The sequence below is a fragment of the Phocoena sinus genome, chromosome 16, assembly GCF_008692025.1.
Source record: "Phocoena sinus isolate mPhoSin1 chromosome 16, mPhoSin1.pri, whole genome shotgun sequence".
NCBI lineage: Eukaryota > Metazoa > Chordata > Mammalia > Artiodactyla > Phocoenidae > Phocoena > Phocoena sinus.
This window is the reverse complement of record NC_045778.1, coordinates 79,497,584-79,517,303: the sequence shown is the minus strand read 5'-3', so window position 1 is coordinate 79,517,303 and position 19,720 is coordinate 79,497,584. Positions and strand designations below refer to the sequence as shown.

General features: G+C 46.2%; 1 protein-coding gene across 3 annotated transcripts in view; it reads left to right on the top strand.

Annotated features, from left to right (window-relative positions):
• C16H10orf90 (chromosome 16 C10orf90 homolog) overlaps positions 1-19,720 on the top strand; it is a 235,935-nt gene that overhangs the window by 144,365 nt on the left and 71,850 nt on the right. For all 3 annotated transcript variants that reach the window (XM_032608885.1, XM_032608886.1, XM_032608884.1), the window contains 2 exons: positions 5,765-5,856; positions 14,484-15,603. In XM_032608885.1, the coding sequence (XP_032464776.1) occupies positions 5,765-5,856; positions 14,484-15,603 (1,212 nt within the window). The remainder of the gene's footprint in view (positions 1-5,764; positions 5,857-14,483; positions 15,604-19,720) is intronic.

Genomic DNA, 19,720 nt, shown 5'->3' with positions numbered 1-19,720 from the left:
GCCTCCTATCAGACTAGAAATGAGGGAAGCGTTTACAGTCTATGAAGCGGGAATGTGACTGTCCCATCTCTGTCCCTGATACACATGATAGAGATATGAAAACAAGCAGGCTCTGTGTACCAGCGAAGGGCTGGGGCGTTCATTATTTACACACGACTTTGACGGATGGGTTCATTAGTCAGTGCGTGATGTGGCTCGTCGGCTATTTTTGTATAGACAACTCAAGCCGTGCTAGGTGCCGCACGGGAATTGTACGCAATGCCTTACCTGTAGCCCAGGCTTCACGCACATGCTGCTTGCCATTTCCCGGATTTGCTGGATTTCTCTGCTCTTACACTTTCCCTTAAGCCCTTTCCACTTTTCTCTTTTGCCTCTGCTTGGGCTGCACCGCCTTCTCCCACCCCACGTCCACTTTTGTCTAAATCCACCCCATCCCACACCTTTCCTGGGTCCCTTGGCTGGCAGGGCTCTCCCGGTGGCTCATTGGGGCCAGAAGTAGCCAGACTGTGACTTTCTCTTAGAGCTGTGGGAGGGGACAGCCTCTCACTGCCTTTGCCGCTATGTCCAGCCCGGGGCCTCCATCACCCTGAGCGCGGCATAAACTCCCGCTCAGATGGATCCCATCCCTGAAGCACTCTTCCCTCCGGGGAGGACATTGGGTGCCAGGAGAACCTTGGTCAGTACCTCATTGCTCAGTTCATGTTGTTCTGCGCTTGGCCTCCGGGAAGGCCTCCAGGGCAGGAGTGGCTGCGGAGAAATGTCTCAGGCTGGCGGAGACAGAAGCAGTTCCATCTTTCCAACCGTCACGGGAGAGAAACCCTCATCAGACGTGCCCGTGCACTGATACTCTCCCCAGACACAGAGGGCCCTGAGCACCGCACACAATCAATTCTTTAACCAGCCATGAGTGGGCGGCTCACCAGGCTGAGTTTTCATTGGCTTCAAACTAAGAGCCTGCTGCCATTCCTCATGGCTTCGTTCTAATTGTAGGCATTGACAAGAAGCCCCATTTTGATCCCCTGGGTGTGGTTTTCTAAAAGCCGTGGGACGATGGTAAGTCAGAAGCACTGCTGTCACCTTCTCGGACCTAAAGTCACCATCCGTACAGGAGCTTGTTAGTCTAAGACCAGCAGTGTTCTTGGACTTGAGCTGCATGGAGTGTCCTAGAAGGCTTAGGAAAGCCCAGAAGGCTGAGTCCCGTGCCAGAGTTTCTGAATCAGTAGGTCTGCAGGGCAGTGGGTGGGACCTGAGAATGTGCGTTTCTTTCCTTTTTTGTTTTTTGGCCGCCCCAGGAGGCATGTGGGATCCTAGTTCCGTGACCAGGGCTCGAACCCACGCCCCCTGCAGTGGAAGCACTGTTTCCCAACCACTGGGCCGCCAGGGAAGTCCCTGCATTCTTTTAAAAAAACATTTTTATTTTTTAATGTTTTTATTGAAGTATAGTTGATTTGAATGTTTTGGGTATACATTATATATATATATATATTTTAAAAATATATATATATAAAATATATGTTCTTTTTCGGATTCTTTTCCATTGTAGGTTATTACAAGATATTGAATATAGTTCCCTGTGCTATACAGTAGGACCTTGTTGTTTATTTTATATATAGTAGTGTGTATATGTTAATCCCAAATTCCTAATTTATCCCTTTCCCCCCGTTCCCCTTTGGTAACCATAAGTTTGTTTTCTAGGTCTGTGAGTCTATTTCTGTTTTGTAAATAAGTTCATTTGTATCACTTTATAGATTCCACGTATACGTGATATCATAGGATATTTGTCTTTCTCTGCCCAACTTATTTTACTTAATATGATAATCTCTAGGTCCACCCATGTTGCTGCAAATAGCATTATTTCAGAGAATGTGCATTTCTGACAAGTCACCCCGTGACGCTGAGGCTGCTGGCATGGGGACCCCCGTTGAGAGCCCCCACTACTAGCCAGCACCGTGAGCTGGGACTGTGTTGAGCTTCCAGGAAGCAGAGCCTGAGGCAGGGATTAGGGGGCATGAGGGAGGGGGTGCTCTTCAGGACAGGACCACGAGAGAGAGTGAGGCCTGATGGGGAAGGTGCTGAGGAAGGACGGGTCTCAGGTGCAGTCTGGTTTACGCTCTGGAACAAACAAGAGAGTTACCCTGGCTTTTGTACCCCTCAGAGTCACCGCTGGCTGTGGCCAAGGTGCAGAAAAGTATAGCCTTTGTCGAGGATGGTTCTCAGAGACCAGCAAAGCCGTGAGCCTCTGACTGCTACTCTCCCAGCAGCCGGGGGCAGCAAGGCAACGGGGCAGGGCAGGAATAGAGTCAGCTCAGTGTCCTAGATCCATAGCAGGGAAACTGGAGGCCCTGAAGTTATGTAAACTACACAGAGGCACACAAGTATTGTACCTGGACTGCCCGACTCCTGTGACGAAGCCCTGTCTGTCCTACAGGTGCGCAGGGCCCACCCACCCTCTGCCAGTTTCCTTTTAACCGGAACCATTTCCCGATGCAGAGTGCAATTGACTTGCCGGCCTTGGGACAGGCACCTGCCCCTGAGAACTCTGGGAAAGACCAGCTCGCACTGTGGAGAGAGGGAGCAGACTGGCCTGGCCACCTCCTGCCCTTGCAGCAGGATCTCTTCCAGAAACCAAGGTCAGGTGCCATGTGTCCTGGCTTCTGCAAATTTCTGTACTGGGGACACCAATCCCAGGCACTGGAAAATGCCCAAACTCCTGTCAGTCTTGTTCTCGGTAACCTGCCCCAAAGGTCCACTGGCTTTGCCTTACTCAGAGATGCCAGGGTAGGGCCACCCAATAGAGGGGGGGGGGCTCTATCAGTAGTGACAGTTATGTGGTCAGGTGGGAAGGGACCGGGAGGCGTTACCACATGACAGGCGCTCTGCTACATTCTTGATATTTGTCATCACGTGATTCCTTGTAACCCCGCTAGGAGACAGGTCTTGTGTTTCCTCTGACACATGGGAGAATGAGACTCTGACAATTTAAGGAACTTGCCCCAAATGACTTAAGCGGCCCAAATGGTTAGTGTCAGAGAAGGATTTGAATCAGGGTCTTTCTTTCCCCAAAGCCTGTACTTTTAACCATTCTGGTAGCGCCCCTCCTGAGGCCCCTCCTGAGGGTGCCTAATTGATCACGCATCCTCGTGCATGGCTGTAGTCACACCTCAGTTTTGCTCAAAAACACGCTCATAACTCTAAGTTACAACTTTGCCACTTGTGTGAATTCCCACACACAGTTAAAAAAATTTTGAATGTTGCAATCATGGGGTTCGTAAGCCTTTGATTCCTTTCTTTCAGTTAATGTTGCATTGTAAGTACTTTCCCATAGTGTCATCATTTTAAAGGCCCTACATTCCAACCAATACATCTACCTCAGGTTCCCCGACGAGGCTGTGATGGGCGTAATAATGGCCCCCCGAAATATGTCCACGTCCTCGTTCCCAGAACCTGTGAATATATTACCTTGCATGGCAAAAGGGACTCTGCAGGTGGCATTGAGAACCTTGAGATGGGAAGATTATCCTGGATTATCTGGTTGGCCCAATCTAATCACAAGGGATGTGATGATGGAAACAAAGCTTGGAGTGATGTGGGGCCATGAGCCAAGGAAAGTGGCAGCCTCTAGAAGGTGGAAAGGCAGGAAATAGGGTCTCCCCAGCCCCTCCCACAGGAGTGCAGCCCTGTCGACACCTTGATTTTAGCCCAGGGAGACCCATATTGGACTCTGACCTCCAGAACTGTAACATAATATGTTTGTGTTGTTTAAGCCACTAAGTTTGTGGCCATTTGTTACAACAGCGATCAGACACTCATACACGGCCCCTGCTTGTATGATGGTGGCAGTCTCCCTCCTCCCTGCTAGAGATGATGACACTTCTCCATAGCTAACGCTTGTTGCATGTTGTTATAATCTGGGCATTGTGCTATGGGCTAGAGATTTAGGTCACTTATCCTTTGTTAAGGAACTCTGTGAAGTAAGCACCACGATCTCCATTTCATAGCAAGGAACCAAGGGATGCTGTGTCACTTGCCCAAAGTCTCGCATGTAGCTAGAGACCCTGGGACTTTGTGGCCTGATTCCAGTGAGCACGGATGCCTTGGTCCTGCTCATTAACAATCATAACCAGGGTCATTTATTGGGCATTAACCCCGCATCCCACCCCAGCCTGAGTACTTTACGTACGTTACCCTTAGTGCACAGATGGCAAGGCTGGGTAGGAGGTGTTATTATCTGCACTTTATGGATAAAGAAACTCAGAGAGGGTGAGCAACTCCCCTCCTGCAGGTAAGCTGAGCTGGGATGCAGACCCAGGCCGGTCTGGCCCCAGGCCTGGCTGACTGTGGAGCTCTTACATGTGGTGCCACAGGACCAGAGCCAGGAGATTTCTGTCTTCATCAGCTTTATTGTCAGTTCATCGTGTTGTATCGACTCTGCACAGAAATCCATGACATCTTTCAGGTCTTATATTTGCGCTTCACAGGAAGTGATCTGTGCACATCATCTTGGATGACTGTCTCTGTCACTCAATAACGGGGATAGATGGAGACAAGCCACAAGTCTAGGTCGAGCTGACGGGGGTTCTTTTGTCACCCAAGGACAAGACGAGACATAGGCTTTGGACGGGTCCGTGGTAGCCCTTGAAATTGCCATGTCCTGACCCCTTTGCAAACTTGAAAATACTATAGCATATCATTTTTCCCATAAAATGCTTTAAATTTTATCTGAATTCTTTAATAAACCCTTCTCGTGAGTTGATAAAGACAATATACTAATTTAGAGAGGGGCTTTCTTAAATCTCTTCTTTCTCATCACCAGCACCACCCGCTGGGAAAGCATTCTTTGTAGTCTTTGGGAAAATCACTTTCCCCGGAATATCTGCATTTGTGGAAGTGACATTGTGACCCTGGGCTGTGGAGGTGGGGCCACACAGACTCTCATCATTACCCCACCTTCTTGTGTTTGACTCACATTCCTGCAATAGCAGCAAGACACCCAGGCAGACGTCCTAATACCACTGGTTTGCCTCACAGACTGCTTTGTTCTTCTACCCAGCTTTCCGCGAGGTGTACAGGGCAGGCTGGGTAGATGAGGAAATTCCGTGGACTCGTCCATTGTTTTCAAGCTGGTGGATGGTAGCCAGGACCATAGCCCAGGTTCTACAGTTCTTGGCCCACTGCCTTGTGCTGTTGGATCTGATGATGTTCTCGGCTATCGCTATGGCTGATATTTATGTGGAGGGTGGTCTACGGTGTCTCATTTATCCTCACGGATATCATCACAAAATTATCCTCAGATATTCCAAAGCAGTTTCAATATCAGTGTCTGAGTTGCTCAAGACTCCTTCTAAAATGATTGTGTTAAGAGGTTGGATGAAAGTCGATCTTGCAAGTTCAGGCTTACTGAACTCCAGGGCTGTTGAGAAATCCATAGAAGTGATCCTTCTGCCGGGTGTAAACTCAGGACATGGGTGAATGTGTGAGGGCTGAACTTGTTCAGTTATTCCTGAGTCAGGGAACATACACAATGGTATGGAAGAAGGAATCTTGCAGCCTGTTAAACTAAGTAATAAGGAACTCAGAGCCTCCACGGAGGGCTGGAGTGAACGAGGGAAACAGAGAAGGTTTTATCAAGGGTCAGAGTACACTGGATTCACTATTGGTTCATATAATACTTGAGTAGATGACATTAAATTTTATAGTAAAGTTATATACTCCATTTTATCCTTTCGTATACTAAAAAATAGCAATATTATCTCCCTTTGCCTAGGATTACGGGACAACCAGTACAGTCCCCTCGATCACTTTGCCCTTAAAAATCTCCAGTCTGATGTTCCAGAGAAGAAATCTGACTTCACCGAGGTAACATATGTTTCTAACTTCTAGAGTAGTCAGCAAAATGCAGCTAATTGTAAAACATGATCACCGGACTACTTGTCGTGTGTTTGCATTTTATTTTGTTTAGTCAAAAAGGGAATCAACGCAGCAGAAAATCTAACCATCAATGACTAAGACTTTACGTTGAAGTATGCAGTGTGTATTTAATCAGTCCTTTATAATCTTGACCTATAATTTGTAGATTTGCAGTATCAAAAGAGAGTATCGTGATTGAATCTCAATTTTAAACCAAAATTAATCTGCTGGAGAGAGAGGATGATGCCATTTGGCATTGTGAAGGTGGAGAAGAGGTAATTTGAAATCTAAGTTACCACAGGCCGTTATAACTGCAAAAAGTGTCAGTAGTCTCATTGGGGGAAGAAAATTAGAGGTCATATTTACAAGATGAAATGTTTCTGATTCTAGACAATAAAAAACTCTGTACACAGTGGTAGTATTGACAATGTATCACATGCCAGGCTCTGTCTAACTGACTCATTTCGTCCTTCCCATGATCCTGGGAGGGAGGTACCATGGGCTCTCCATATCCACAGGTTCTTCATCTGCGGGTTCACTCAACTGCCGATTGAAACTATTTGGAAAAAAACTTCCAGAAAGTTCCGAAGAGCAGAACTTGAATTTGCCACACGCCAGCAACTATTTTCATAATATTTATATTGTATTGGGTGTTATGAGTAATTCAGAGATGAGTTAAAGTATGCAAGAGGATGTGCATAAGTTATATGCAAACACTCTGCCATTTTATATAAAGGACTTGAGCATCCCTGGATCTTGGTATCTGAGGGGGTTCCTGGAACAAATCCCCCTTGGATACCGAGGGACAACTGTACTGTTATTATACCTATTTTGCAGATGAGAAAATTAAAGCTTCAATAGCTCCAGTAGTTGACTTGACCCAAATCTCGCAGCTCACAAGCTGTCTGGCTCCAGAGCTTCTGTTCTGATCTTGCCCTAAAGGGCTGGCATAGACAAAGGCTCATTCCAGTGAACAGAACTGAAAATATGGACTTTCCTGCCTGAAAGAATTGTCTGAAGTGTTACCGTTTACAAGGCATCTCTTGTCTTTCACAAATGAAATTCTGCCTCCAACTTTTGTAATTATAAGAGAGGGTGGAATTGTAAGAATCGATCCTTCATAACATTAAAGTAGCGAGGGTATCTGTAAAAAATAATTTGCCCCCTAAATGCTTATCTTAGGTATTATCCTTTGATTTAGCTTTGCGTTTAAGAAAGTTCAACATTTCCTCAGAGACCCCAGGCCTGAAATCTCACATGATGGAGAAAAGACACTATTCTGGGACCTGAGACTTAGTCATCAATATTTAAAGCCATTTCTATGTGGAACACGGAGCTCCCTGTCTGAAGATGCAGAGACGGGTAGCACTAATTAATGTGTTCCCTGAGAACAGGAGCAGAAAGCCCAGGTTGCAGGGAGGGAATGAGTTGCAGGAGCCGTGGACCATCGAGAACCACCCCTGGCAGGAGATGCCCCGTTAAGAAGGGGAGGATAATGTGAAGGTCAACTGCTCCTTTTTTTTTTTAAAGAAAGATACCATCTGAAGGTCTTTCCCATCTGTTTTTCACATTGAGCTGGTAAAGTTCAGCATTTTCCTGTTGATGTTAAAATTAATCAGTTTGGTCATTAATGATATAGATCTTTGGGGCCATGTGGCTGGGTCTCTGTAATGCGCACACACACACACACACACACACACATTCACGTATTCACACTTGGTTATTATCTATGACTGAGTTAACGCCCAGAAACCATACCTTCTAAACATCTGCTCTGTAGTGATCTGGATCGTCTACTTTGATCAAAGCAGCAGTGTGACTTTCACATTTCCCTCCTAACTTTGAGCTTCTAAAGCTTGTCCCCGTGTGTTTGTTATAAGGATGCTGTAAGATGATGAAACACTCCAGACGGATGCCCTTCCTTTGTAACTGCCGTGAATCTCTGCCTCTCCTCCAGAGCCTGCACAAGACTGATCACTTTTCCTTTCAAATTCATCGAAGCCATAGAAGTGATATGCAGGCACTTCTTCAGCCAAGTGATTACTTAAAAGGAATGAAATAAGGAACAGAGTGTTCTTTTTTAAAAAACAATGTTTAAATTTTCCCTATAACAAAAATAATGGCAACTTCATACAGACACTTAGGAAAATACAGGAAAATAGAAATAAGAAAATATTTATATATTTCTTTCCCTTATTTTTCCCATGCATTTTTAAACATAAGACTGTAATGTATATCAACATTTATAGCTTTCTTTTATTATGTAACGTTCCATCACTGGCAACTTCCCATATCATTTAAATTCTTTGTAATCTTTATTTATTTATTTATTTATTCTTTTTTTGCGGTACGCGGGCCTCTCACTGTTGTGGCCTCTCCTGTAGCGGAGCACAGGCTCCGGACGCGCAGGCTCAGCGGCCATGGCTCACGGGCCCAGCCGCTCCGCGGCACGTGGGATCTTCCCGGACCGGGGCACGAACCCGTGTCCCCTGCATCGGCAGGCGGACTCTCAACCACTGCGCCACCAGGGAGGCCCTGTCATCTTTATTTTTAATTTCAACAGAATATGATGCAGTCATGCGTGCCATGATTTACTTGCCCAGTCTCCTTTTAAAATTCATTTAGATTCTTGCCAGGTTTTCACTGTAATACATTACACTGCATTGAATCCTTTGGATTCTAGTAAGTGTGTGGAAAGATAAAAGTTGCAGGATGGAGAGGGGGAAAATCTCCAATTTTTCTTTTTTTAAAAATTTTAATTAATTTATTTATAAATTTTTATTGGGATATAGTTGATTTACAGTGTTGTGTTAGTTTCAGGTGCACAGCAAAGTGAATCTGTTATACATATACATATATCCACTCTTTTCTAGATTCTATTCCTATATAGGTCATTACAGAGTACTGAGCAGACTTCCCTGTACGATACAGTAGGTCCTTCTTAGTTATCTATTTTATATATAGTAGTGTGTATGTGTCAATCCCCGTCTTCCAATTTCCAATTTTTCCATTTTGTCTTAAAACCATCTTTCCCTGTTGTTACATACTGGAGTGAACCCATACATTTGAAAACACTCTAACATTCAGGATGAAATACCACTATGTTGGCAGATTACCCAGTGATGGTGATACTAGATCAACCAAGTGGGAGTAAGCATGCTTGCAGCTAATGCAAAGGTAACTTCAGTTTGTATCTGTGGAGAGATAGGACCAAAGGTGCCACTGGCAAACACAGTTGTACGCTGCAGAACAGCTATGGAAAAGGGAAGAACTGTCTCATGGAGAAAAATACAGGTTTCAAAGCTATAGATTGGATTCAGTGCTTATCCTTTAGAGAAATAAATTGCTACAGGAATGGAAGCATCCTAACTCCCGTGGTTCAGGATATGATTTGCCTGATCATCTGCTGTTTATCTCTCTCTTACTTCAATTTATGAAAGGGAGTCCTTCTTAGTAATATGGCTTAAAGCATAAATATAAAGTTAAAAACAGTCAAAATGAATAGAGCCATGAAAGCAGTTACCAGCACTACAAAATCGTGCTTGAAACATTTAAAAGAAATCAATATCTTAAAGCAACATTTATGAAAGAGAGAGTGTACAGAGGTAGTGTTGTGTGGTGTTGGTCAGGACATGGATGATTTACTACAAAAGCCAGACACAAACCCCAACTCTTTTCATCTGACCTCTTTCTGACCTTGAATGTTCTAAATACAAGATTATTTGTCTAATCTTAAATACAAGATTATTTTCTTCCTTTCAAATCAAATCTTACATCAGTTAATTTTATTTTAGATAAAAGACATCTTTTTTTCAAAGCCACGTTCAGTTATCAGAGGGCAGATGGAGTGACACCTTGAATAGCTTAATTGGGGAAGGTATTTGATATAAAAGATGTGCTTACTTTTTAAGAAAATTTGTCCTGTTTTAAAAGTAGTTGGTGGATAGGAATATCAAGTAGCCCCTCTGCCTCATCTCTTTCTTGGTTTCCCAGCTCTAGAAGAAGTGCAGGACCCAAAGTGATGTCGTGTAGTCTGTTACGGACAGAATCGTGGCCCCTCAGATTTATATGTTGGAGTCCTGACTCCAGAACTTCAGAATGCATATTTGGAGGCAGGGTCTTTAAAGAGGTGATTAAGGTTAAGTGAGGTAGTTAGGTAGGATGGGCCGTAATCCAATACAACTGGCGTCCTTATAGGAAGAGATTAGGACATAGACACACGCAGAAGGAAGAAGATGTGAAGACACAGGGAGAAGGCTCGGAGGGAACCAACCCTGCTGACACCTTGATCTTGGACTTCTGTCCTCCAGAACTGTGAGAAAATAAAATTTCTGTTGTGTAAGCCACCCAGACTGTGGTACTCTGTTATAGCAGCCCTGGCAAACTGATACTGATTTTTAAGAGGTTAGACCTTATCTTTAGTTATTTAATAGATCTCAATGAGAAAATAAAATTTCATAAATAGAACTTCCCATACAAGTATATGATATAGATTGAAGGGCAAAGAGTGCAGTGTTTCCTTTTTAATTTCTCTCAGTTTATTGGTGGGGGCTTTTGTCAAAGCTGAGTCTAAACACCTGAAAAAACTCAGCAGAATTTAACCTAATAATCCCTGGCCTGGCAATCTGATGACGTGCTTGATGTTATGTCCGGTCTGTTAATTCCACGAGTGCAGGAAGTTCCCTCAGCACCCAGCACAGAGCCTGGCACATAGTAGGTGCTCAATAAATATTTGTCTGATGAGTGAATAAATAAATGGTTTGACCATGACTCTATGTTATGAATAACAGAATTTGCATCTAAAATACTTTCATTCTACATTCACATTCACAAAATTTCACTGTATTGGGTATGTAGTGGGTTATGCAACTCAAATAAACTCAAATGCATTCATTATAAACTCCTGTGAAATATGTATAATTTTGATATAAATACCCCCTCATTCCTCCATAGGTTTGATTATATCAGATATCCACTGATTTCTGCTAACTCACAGGACAGGTCATACCCTGGAGTTACATAACATGTTCATATCCTGAGAGGTACTTTCACACCCATCATTGGTTTTGATTTCCACAACTTCCGTATGAGGTAGAGAAGGCAAACAGATATTTCTTTGGAACTGGGCTTCCTTCAGCATTGATCCCCCAGGAACGGTGTCACCCTGACGTCCTGAGCAATGACGGAGCTTCAGAAATAAGTTCAGATTCACATCATTCATTATGTCTCTTCCCTTACCTGTTTGCGTTGGATGGGATCAAAGTCACAGTAGCACTTGCCAGCCCCGAGGTAATGAAATGGGGGTTGATTCTCTGCCCATCCTTCTGGGCCTCTAGGACCTCCTGCTGTAATGCCCACAGCCCCAGCACAGCCCCGAGGGCGTCTGTCCAGTGTGGGTGGCCCCAGGCTCCGGGTCGTGGCTCCCCGACTCAGCTCAGGTGTGCAGTAAGGTTGATGTAGCCAGAGTCAGCGCCCTGTCTGCCCTTGTTCCAGGCTGAGATGGCCTTGACTTGTTCCCAGACACACACCCCTTGTTTCTGACACTCATTGTTTATTTCAAGGCCAAGGCTCTCATGGGATCTTGAGCCTAAAGGGTGGGGTACCCTCTTAATGTTGGAGACCAGAGTACGAGGAAGCCTGGCGTCCCCACAAGAATTACTGTTTGCTCCTTGCTGTATAGCTGTGGAATCCAAAGCCGCCTCCAAGGTCCTGTGGCCAGTCTGGGAGCCCCAGGCTCAGGAGAGACCTCAGGAGGTCCAAGTTCTGGCCCAGCATCCTTTCTGTCTTATCTGTGCAGAAGAATCACCTGGCAGATCCTTAAAAATACAGCTTCTGGGCCTTATGCCCTGAGATCCTGATTCACCTTAGGTCTTCAGAGGGAAGGGTTTAGAAATCTGCATAAAATGCTGATTTACATCCTAGGTGTTTTCTATGCAGGTGATCACTGGCCCAAACTTTGGGAAACAATGCTCTCTAAGACCAATGCTGCCCAGTTTCCAAGATGGGTATTTGTTTTCAAAGACCAGTGTCAAAGGAGTTCCTTCTGGGTGTGGCTATGCACTTTGCAGATTGCGCGGGGAACAGCTATTATCAGAACGAAATTTAACTAAAACGGGAGCGATACTGTTCAAGTCAAACAGCCTGGGGTTGGTACCAGGTGAACTTCAGTTTTCTTGTGGGTAAACAACAGCCATGGAACGTGCTAGGCGGAGGGTGGGGAGAGAGACAGAGGGGGAGGGGAGAGGGAGGTGCCTCCGGCATCCAGGTGGCTCTCAGCATCGCTGGCCCATGCAATCAACTGGAAGCTTTAAAAAGCCCCGATGCCTGGGGCCCCACCCCCAAGGATTCTAATGTGATTGTTGGAGGTGAGGCCCGCGCGTTGGGGTTTTTTCAAGCTCCCGGGTGGCTCAGGTGTGTAACCTGGGCTGAGAACCGCTGAAGAGGAGGCCCTATCTTGAAAGAGGCGGTTTCAAGCAGAGCCCGGCTTACATTGGTCATCTGGAAAAAGGGAGCCATGGCGGGGTTTTTGTTTTCTTTTTTTTTTTTTATGCTGTACACGGGCCACTCACCGCTGCGGCCCCTCCCGCTCTGGAGCACAGGCTCCTGACGCGCAGGCCCAGCGGCCATGGCTCACGGGCCCAGCCGCTCCGCGGCACGCGGTATCCTCCCGGACCGGGGCACGAACCCGCGTCCCCTGCGTTGGCAGGCGGACTACCAACCACTGCGCCACCAGGGAAGCCCCAGCCATGGGGTTTTGACTTTTTAAAAAATGATTTTCAAAATGATGCTCCTATCCATTTCTTCTTCTTCACCTGTCTCTCGTCATCTTTTGAATTTGCCACTTACCACGTATCTTTATTATATATATATATATTGGAGTATAGTTGATGTACAATGTTACCGTGTATCTTTCAAATATAACAACGTGTCAGGTGATGAAGAATGCCAGAAAAGCAAGAAAACAAAGGAAAAAACAGGAAGGACAAGCTGTCCCTCTTCCCGTGTCTAATAGTAAGGACCACTGAGTAATAGTAAGGACGCAGTGAGTAAGGACTGGTGGGCTAACATCACATGAGTGAGGGTCTTCCCGTCAGAAGCCCAGCTGGAGGAGAGCATTCCCCTAGTTGAGTAAATGAATATTCATCCTGCTCTAAAGACAAGGCCACTGTGCTTTCTTAGCCCATCTTAGGAAACGATAATAATCTGCTCTCATCAAACGCAGGCCCTCCCCGCTTTTTGAAAAGACCAGCAGTCCCACGACTCTGTCAGCGTTTCTCAAAGTGTGTTCCCTGGATCGCCTATATCCGGGTCCCAGGGATGTTGGTTAAAATGCAGCTGTCTGGACCCTCCCCACAGACCTACAGAATCAAAGTCTCTGCAGCCCGAGGAGCCTGCAAATGTAACGTCTCAGGTACCTTGGCCTTTGAGAACTGCTGCTTAAGTGCTAAGCGCCAGTTACGCCTTCAGGCTCCTGAGGTGAAGATTCTGCAGGCAGCGTGCGGTGAGCAGTTCCCAGGGTTTTTTTGGGTGCTGTGCGGTTCACGCAAGGGTTCATTTTAAGCACGTAGATTAATGAATGTCAACACAGAGGCTCAGGTTCCTGCATTCACTAGTGCCGGATGCACTCAGGCTCCCGTGTCGCTTCCTGCGGTGCTTCGTGCACACACGTAATGAAAACAAAATGAGGGCAGTCCTCCTCCTGGTCTCAACCTGGTTAGATGCTGTATTAAAAGCCGTAGCACATCGTTTTGGACACACGAGTGCTTTACTGTCAGGACATAGGATCTGCTGATTGATTAGGAAGCACGCAACACCTTGATCGTTGTACTGGACAAAAACTCCTGCTTATGCGACTGAGCGTTGAAATGCAGGAAAATCGCATCTGTCTTGTTCCCAATCCCCACCCCCATCCCATTCTGTTATGAGATTGTCATCAGTGTGTTAGTCTGGGCGGTTGTCAAGCTTGGGCATTTGATTTCCATTGTTCTGAGTTCTGGACTTTGACCCCTCTGATGCCAAGCCTGAGTGAGTGACTGAATTCCAGTCTAGACCAGCAAAGGTGGAAGGTTGTGCTGGGGAGTTGGGGACTGAGGGTCGGGCGGGGCTCCTTGGAATCACAGTTACTGTTTGCATGGAGGAGTATGGACTCATCTCCCATGTACCTCTGCCCCCAAATCCCAGCCCTCCTCCAGAATCCTGTCTTCCCTCCTCTGTGAGGCTGTGAACCTGTATTCAGGTGCTCCTGGGCCTGGTGAAGGTGATTATCGAAATTTGGCGGTCCCCATGGACACAAACACCGTTGAATAAACTAAGAACAGACGCCCAGCAGAGAAAAACTAATTCCCCAGTCAGAGGAATTTTCCCAGAATGTTTAATCATTTCACAAACAGATCTGGGTTTCCTGCCCTTCAGATGCTCAGAGGTGTTGGGTGTCAGGTGCGTGTTGAAAGGCCTGAGATGAGAAACACTTGAGTGTTAGGAACAAAGATCTCCAGCATCTTCCTGGCCCTTGAACGAGTTCCCTGCCTGCATTACAATGAACTGCTTGAATAATTGCCGTCTTTTTCCGTTTGCAGGGGACTCTGGCATCTCAGAACACAAAAATGATTTCATCCATAGTCATTTCACAGCTGATTGATGAGAATAAATCAAAAGAGAATGGGGCCGAGTTGCCTGTGCCGTGTGCGTATCCCATGAAGCTATCGCTGGCTAATCGCAGCGGAGTCACTATTAACAGGGCCTTCGAGTTCCTTCCCGGTAGACTAGGAATTCAGACGCCGGCGGGGGAGCGAGGACCTGCGACAGAGCCGCCGCGCAAAGAGGAGAAGCCATGCGGTGGCTCCCAGAAGGGATTTGCTTCCATCACCATCACGGCCAGGCGCGTGGGGCCCCCTGCCAGCACCCTGGTGTGGGAGGCTGTCGGGGACCCGCTCTGCATCAAGTGCAGGGCCCAGGATGCTCTGCTTGGGGACCCCTCTGCTCTGGCTGGTGGTGCCAATCCAAGTCGGCACCATGGACCTTTCACCTGTACAGAATTCTCCAGAAACAGCTCTGTGATGGGGATGAAGGTCCCTGAAGGCCACGCACGGCTGTGTGAGGGACACGAGTACTGGATCACCAATGTGGACAGCAGGGAGGACCATTTTTCTCCAAGCACCCCACGGTCACAGGAGGGAAAGAGCCCGCTGGTGTTCAGCTCCTGTGTCCATCTCAGAGTGTCTCAGCCGTGTCCAAATTCCGTCTACTATCTGGACAGGTCCCTGTCTGTCCCCATTGAGCCACCTCGACTTGCTGGCCCTAAGGTGCACAGATCCGTTCTGTCCCTCAACCTAAATTGCAGTTCACACAGACTGACACCAGATGGAGTAGATGGCACAGCTAACGGAGAGCCGATAAGCAGCGCCTTGAAGCTGGAGCTCACGGAGGGAAACCAAAACCTCCTAGGCCCTCGCTGGAACCTAGGTTTGCAAGAAAGTTTCTTGAAGGAAAACCCATCGTTGGGGCGGGTACATTTGGGAACCGCGGGAACCGGCATGTGTCCTTGGAGAGGCTCTCCTCCACTGGAAAATACAGCTGCGGGAAGTAACCAGGTCACTGTGAGAAAAGGGAAGGAGGACGCAGCTCATTGTCACACCGGTGGTCATGGTCATGCCAAGCAACTGTCCATTCACATCCCGGGCTGGAGCTACACGGCAGGTGAGTGACACTCCCATCCTCCCTCCACCAAGTGCAGACCCCTCCCCACTTCAGGTAATTGGTGTGATTGCCAAGGTGCGTAGTGAGTGAGTTTCTTCTACGTAACTTATTCCAAGAAGCAGTTCTCAGTAATTGCTTCATCTACTCCACTCAGAGTTGACCGCTGATAGCTCCGTGTTGATGTCTGGTTTGGATAGATTTTCCCAGATGATGCTTTTGTAGATCATGAAAGGCCTTCCCTCAAACTTTTGTTTCCATCAGTAGCTCCAGACCATATATAATGAGTAGGGGACTCTACCCCAAGTGAAGTTCATTTAGGCCCTTGTCATTCCAAAACAGGATGAGAAGAGCCAGGGGCCGTCCACTCCCAGATGTTTTATCCCTCTGGTCTGAACATCTGCACATCTGGAAGTCTCCAGAGTTCTGCACTTTTAACTTTTCAGTCGGGTAGTTGATGCTGATGGGTTGGCCTTAGAAACCTAGACCACAAAACTCCATAATGGAGTGTTTGTGTGTGAGAGTGTGTATAGTAATTACGGGACATTTTCAAAAAGAGGCAAACCTGGGACTCTCCACACCAAACAGCAGAAGCGGTAGTTTTCTGATTCTTTAGTTGTGTTTTCTGGGGCAACTCGGCTGGGATTTGATACCTTTCCGCCACGGCCAGGGTCAGGCAGAATTCCCAAGGTCAGCTGTCCTGGGCACCCTTTACCTTTCTTGGGAGATCGGGGGTAGAGGGGGAACAGGCCTTAGCCAGAGGCCAGACTTCTCTCCTTCCCCGTGTACACTTCCGCAAGAGATTCTGGGTTACGAATTAGTGACTTTCCACTTGGGGGAAATATTCAAATATAATAGTGGTCAAATTGAAAATGTGTCATATGCATAATTTACAGTGCAATTTTTGTCCATTAAAAGCTTTATTAATTAATAAAAATGACTGTAAAACATTTTAAAGCTGTAATGTGCATAGGAATGTTAAATGATGCAATTGATTTTAACAAGTGTATGTATATTGAATGCTCAGATTTTTAAGGCAATTTGACGTGGCTTTCGGACTGCTTAGGCTGTTGAATGCGTCTGAGTCTGGCAGACTTATTGCAAGAGGGGAAACATAAGCAGCCGTCAGTGTTGCAAAGCTGGGCTTCACTCTGGGCTTTAAAGACATTTCTCAAGCCAGCCATTTCTTCTTCCTCGTTGAGGAAGAGTCTGGAAATATACGACCTACATTGTTGTAGGCTCCCCCACTGAAGCATACCCTAGTCTTTGTGCTATGAAATGGTAACTTGGATTTATAGCACTTTCACCAAAGGAGCCTTAAAAATCACCAGCGCCAGATCTCAAACATTCATCTCAGAGGAGGGGAGCATATGAGCAGAGAAAATCCCTACGTCTTATTTTTGGCTTTGGCGCAGACAAGATTTTTGATTGTGACTTTGTGAGATGACTACTCCTATAATTGATTTTCTTAGGCAAAGAGTGCAAGTTAATTTTTACTTCCCATGGGCCGACTTCCCCCAGAATAGGTCTAATCCCAAAGATTCACCTGTGGAGCATTTGAATGGCTCTAAAGCACATGACCTCATTCTACCATTTGAGGAAGGAGATATTTATGGCGGCCAGGTCACCTTTCTTAGAGTTGCTGATCTGTTATTTTCCAGCACGTGGAACGTGGACATGCCACACTAACTCTGATTCTGTTTCCTCATCTGGGTAACTAGAGAAGGGGTTGGATTTGGTGTTCAATTTTTCAAGCTTAAGTTCCCCTTAAGCTTGAAAATATTTCTGCTCTATTTTTCTGAGATGAAATCTATAAGGAAAAGAGGTTCCAGGTGACTCTGGGTCCCTCAGTCATGAAGTTCAAAGCTATACAACCTTGGGCTCACTGTTTAGGACACACATGTCCATGTGTACAAATGCACACTCACACACACACGCACGCACGCATGCACACACACATCCCTGTACGGTTGTGCTCTCTCACTTAGGAACTAATTTGCAATGGAATGCATTTCTTCCCGGGTGATAAGAAAGCACTTCTTGTCCGTGCTGTAGAATTCTTGCCTGAAATTTATAAGCGCAACTCACAGATTCTAACTACCACAGTCTATCCTAGTATAATCTACACAAAGACCTTCAGTCTTGACAAAGCTTTTAAACCTTAATGCGAGTGCTTTCCGACAGTGGCGATGCTCATTAAAACTCCAGTGAACTGTTTGTATGTTCTCATCTGAAACTGGAATCTTGTCTGAGACATTCTTGACAGCCTCCTGTGGCTACATGTGGTGTTAGTGGTCATCACACTTTATAGTTCCTGAATCTGATTCTTTGTATCTGAAAGATTCCAAAATGCAGAATGAGCGGTATACTTGCTAGCCAACTTACATTCAGCTGCAAGGTAGGTGCAGCCTGGGAGATTCTACAAATGGAGGCAAAGCAATTTTAGCTCTAGTCATTGGGTCCTCAGACAGACAGTCCTATAAATTGTATTGTTGAATGAGCCTCCAGGACACGCACCCAGAAAGTTTGCTAAGATTAGGGAAAATGGGATGCCATCAAATGCTTTGTGCAGTGCAGACTGGCCGTGTCTGCTGGGAAGTAACATTTTTAACAGACCCAGGGGTACCTGTTCTCTTTTCAGAGGCTGAGGGCTTGTGAATTGGTTCCCTCTTTGTTCCTTTCCTTGGTCCTTGTAAGTTTGTTACTTACATCTCCACTGTTAGAAGCATCCTGCTAGCACCTGCTAGATGGACATTGTACAAATCCCTGCATCTGTTGTAAGGAAGAATGTCACCACCACCATCACCACCATCACCACCACCATCATCATCGTCATCATCCTGTCAATAGCCACAACATTTACTATGGAAATCCTAGATGCCAAGCCCTGGGCTACTTCCACTGTATTTATTACTTTGAACCATTCAAATCATTCTGTAGAGAGAACGCCATTATTCCTATTTTGCAGACAAGACAAACGGGGCTTGAAGATTAAATAACTTGCCAAGGCCACCTGGCCATGGAGTGCCAGAGCTGAGAACAGTCGTGTGTGTTCGGCTCGCACTGTGCCACCCTCAGTGACAGCCCGAAGTAGAGCAGGTAGGATGGTGGGGACTCTCTCAGTGGGGGGCCCCATCTCCACTGTCACCGTCAAAGGGGATGTTCAGAGACTGCTCACGGCCATATAAATAATACCAGCATTTGGTGCCTAGTTACCGTGGGTGAAATCTATTAGGAGAGTAAGCTACACAGTTAATTGCTAACTAAATGTAACAAGCCATGCCATTTGAGAGTTAAAACGTATTGGCTCAGAAATCCCTCCCAGCCTGAAATCTGTTCTCCTGGTGTTCTGTGGGATGTACAGTGTTGATCTGAACGTTTCTCTCCTCACTGGGTGTTCCCTGCCTAAACCAGTATTTTTTAAAAAATAAATTTATTTATTTATTTTTGGCTGCGTTGGGTCTTCGTTGCTGCACAGACTTTCTCTAGTTGCGGTGAGCGGTGGCTTCTCTTTGTTGCGGAGCACGGGCTCTGGGCATGCGGGCTTCAATAGTTGAGGCACACGGTCGCAGTAGTTGTGGATTGCGGACTCTAGAGTGCAGGCTCAGTAGTTGTGGCGCATGGGCTTAGTTGCTCCGTGGCATGTGGGATCTTCCTGGACCAGGGCTCGAACCAGTGTCCCTTGCATTGGCAGGCAGATTCTTAACCACTGCATCACCAGGGGAGTCCTGCTAAACCAGTATCGACTTTGATACGTTACTTACTGCCAGTTTCATTTCCTATTTGTGGCCAAGATCTGAAGCTTTCCCCTGTTCCTAAGACAACCAAATAGATAGAGCAAAACCACCTGATTTTGTTAGATGCTTTTGGAGAAGACACTGCCGAATGCACTGTGTGCCCACATCTGCCCCAGACACCAATGTTCTATGTGGACCCTCTGTCTTAGAATTGCTCTGGTGGCATTGGTCTGGGAAGACCCCAGTGGAGTTTGGTATCACTAGTGGCCAAAGATTGGAATGACTGGAGAGGAAGAAATCCCTGCCAGTTCACGGAAGGAATACCGTGTTTACTAGTGTTCTGACACGATAACCTAACACATTAGTAGTGAGTGAGGTTTAGT